This window comes from Centruroides sculpturatus, unplaced genomic scaffold (genome assembly GCF_000671375.1).
Source record: "Centruroides sculpturatus isolate CEXI.00-Female unplaced genomic scaffold, Cexi_2.0 scaffold866, whole genome shotgun sequence".
NCBI classification, from domain to species: Eukaryota; Metazoa; Arthropoda; class Arachnida; order Scorpiones; family Buthidae; genus Centruroides; species Centruroides sculpturatus.
The window spans coordinates 98319-101610 of NW_019385250.1; the positions used below are offsets into that span (position 1 = coordinate 98319).

Here is a 3292-nt window from a genome sequence, read left to right on the forward strand (position 1 = left end):
TATATATATATATAGGCCTATATTTAAAAAAATTAATGTACTTTTTAAAATTCTTTATAATTTTATATTATATAGTATGTAATGCAATGTGTACTGTACTATACTGCACATATATATAGAGTGTCATCATTTAATATTCCAACAAATTATACATCTGTCGTTATAAATAAACAATGAACACGTCATGCATATAAAAGTGTAATTATAGTTGTATACAAATTGTTTAAAAAATGAAAATTTTGAATGATTTTTTTACATTTTTATATTGTAATTTAGGACGTAGAGAATTAATACTTTATTATTTAGTTTGTCTTCCATTACAGCCTTTAATCTCTTCGAAATCACAACCAGTTTTGCGGTATACTTATGGCAAATTTCTATTCTATTCTGTGATATGTGCGGTTTTTTTAGGTCAGTTGTATTCCTGCTGTCGTTATATTCTTCATTTAAGCGCATAAATTTACCACAAATATCTTTTATACGAAGATATTTTTGATAAATTTATGCCATGAACTTAAACTAAGGATACTATTCTGCAGTTACGTGCTATACTTATATACATTTAGTATGTAAGTACGGTATGTATATACACTAAATATATATAAACACGGCAACTATATATTTAAATTTATATATACAAAGTCGGATTGCTAAGTAGGAACGGTGAAATACATGCTTAGAAGCACGGAGCACCCGTACATTGGTGCATTTGGGGCACATGTCTCCCCTTTATCGTCGGGTTGCCCTTATACAGTCGACCCCCCTATAAGATCATTGATTTTTCCGTTTTATCTGAATTACATGTTGTACGAGTCACTTAGATTTTACAAATACGTGAGCCATTCACACGTATTTGTAAAATCTAAGTGACTCGTACAACATGGAATTCATATAAAATGGAATAATCAACAGTGTTATAGGGAGGGGTCGACTGTATTTATATATTAAGAAACAAAACAAGAAAAAATTAGCATTTTGAAGTTATAATTATCATCACGTTTTGTTTATCTTATCATAAGTTTAAATTTATATATTACACAACAATTGCATGAACACTAAAATCAAAAAAAAAGAAGGAAACAAAAACCTATTGATAAGGATGTGGAGCAAATTAACAATTATGAATATATAATAAGGTAAATTGAATTTTTAATTAGTTTAAAACTAAAATATCAATTCATAAACAAATTACACAATTCAAAAACTTTTCTTTGATTGTATAAAAGTTACATTTTTAAGATAAAAATCTTGAGTATCAATTGTAAATCTATTTTAAAAATGTTCACAAAAATCTAGAAAATTTAATAAAGTTTTAAATTAAATTGTATATGAAAAAATATATATAATTTAAACTAATTTTATATATTAATTAATAAACTGTCTAATATAATATTTATTAGTAACATAAATTTTTGTTAACATTAACAACAATCAATATATTACTAAGATATATTGAAAGCCATTAAGATTTAAAACATTCTTATGAATACAAATCTGATTTTATGATTAAGAAAATAAAAATAATTACAGAAAATTATGCTGTATAATTCAATTTTTGATTTTAGTCTATCATTTATAAAATATTTTTTAAAATAATAATGAAAAAATAACTGTAAATGAGAGCAAAAAAATTACCATAATTGACATATAAAACAGAATTATTCTTAATAATTATTGCTTTTAAAACATGTTGTGAGATAATAGAAGATTTTTTAAACTAAAATTATATTAATATTTAATTAATTAATTAATTAATTAACTTCCTAAATGTTTCACAATAGATAAATAATGATATTTAAAATTTCAAAACTTTCACTCTTCATAGAAACAGCAATTGATAATAAGTTTTTTTTCTTTTTAAATTTGATCTTAAATATTTAATTCTAAAGGTTAATTATGATAATTTTTTAAACATATTTAAATAACACTTTCAACTTTTTTTATCAAAGTAAATTAGTTTTATAAACAGTTTAATCACACCAAACTAAACACTAATATATATATATACTGTATAATAAGAAATAATAAAATATAAGGAAATAAAATAGTTTTAATTACCATCAACGGGTTTAAAACTGGAACTCGATTTATTTTTCCAGGTTTCTAATATGGGTGATAGGGAACGATTTATGAGCAACTGGTCGAGTTCGTCGGAAGGTGTCCTTCCCATTGCTTTATCTTGTTCTTGGGCTCTTCTCAGCGCAACTTGAAGGGCTACACATTTATATTAATTACATATTATGTCTTTTATAGCTATACTATAATGTAACTATTAAAAATAATAATAATAAAAACATACCCATAACACGCTGTCGTTGAACTATCAAAGTGCATTTTGGGCACCTGTACAAAAATGATTTGGACTGTAGTGTTTATACATATATATTATATATAACAAGAGAGACAGAGAGAGATAGATAGAGATTGAGACAATACACAAAACACACACATACACACATGCACACACGCACACACCTGCAAAAACGATTTGGGCAGTAGCGTTTATGACCCTTGATTGCAATATCGGCATTGTGGTTCCTGCATCTCGCACATTTCGGATGTCGCTTGTTATTGCTGTTTTCACTCGTCGTCGATGGTACTTGCTGTTTATTACCATTCGGATTAACCATGCTGCTTTCGTTATTTTCCCGATTATCCACACCGACCGGATCCAATTGAATTTCGCTATCGTCCATAGTTAAATGTAGGTTAATAGTTCGTATATTTATAAATTATATTATATATAATATATATATATATATTTGTTTTTTTTTTTCCTAAAGAAATAAAATAGTTACTCGTCTAAGGATCTGTCAACACGTTGGACATTTGCTTTCGATCCCATTTGTAACACAGAACTGAAGTCATGCTCTGGCGTTTACTTCACTTAATCGCGCCGATTCTCACGTGACATATTTCGTCTGGCGATTGTAGCGATCCTAGTGTTTTGTCTCCTTATTATGTCTGTCTCATTACGTTTTCGTGAAATCGTTACCAGATGGCGTGACGCGATTATACCATTTAAAGGTACTTTCGCCATGTCTGGTATTTAATTTCTACTAATTAAAAAATAAATAAATAAATAAATGTCGCGTTATAATTCAAAAAATAATTATCTCTTGTCTGGTTTTTATTTTAAACTAGAATTTATAAATAATAATAATAAACAAACTTTTATTTGTTTAAATAGATAAATATTTTAACAATTTAATAAATAAACTTATTTTATAATAATTAAAAAGAAAAAAAAGAAATTAAATTTATTTATATAATTAAATTAAATTTATTTTAA

The 3292-nt window shown here is 25.9% G+C and overlaps 1 protein-coding gene across 2 annotated transcripts in view; it reads right to left on the bottom strand.

Moving 5' to 3' along the window:
• LOC111636726 (doublesex- and mab-3-related transcription factor 1-like) overlaps positions 1-3018 on the bottom strand; it is a 62238-nt gene extending 59220 nt beyond the window's left edge. The window contains exons 1-4 of one of the 2 annotated variants that reach the window (XM_023382037.1): positions 2799-3018; positions 2476-2685; positions 2300-2343; positions 2059-2214 (exon numbers count right to left, since the gene is read on the bottom strand). In XM_023382037.1, the coding sequence (XP_023237805.1) occupies positions 2059-2214; positions 2300-2343; positions 2476-2685; positions 2799-2845 (457 nt within the window). In that variant the 5' untranslated portion in view covers positions 2846-3018. Of the gene's footprint in view, positions 1-2058; positions 2215-2299; positions 2344-2475; positions 2693-2798 lie in introns of both variants that reach the window. The other variant, XM_023382038.1, reaches the window with a different exon arrangement.
• Positions 3019-3292: the final 274 nt, after the last annotated feature.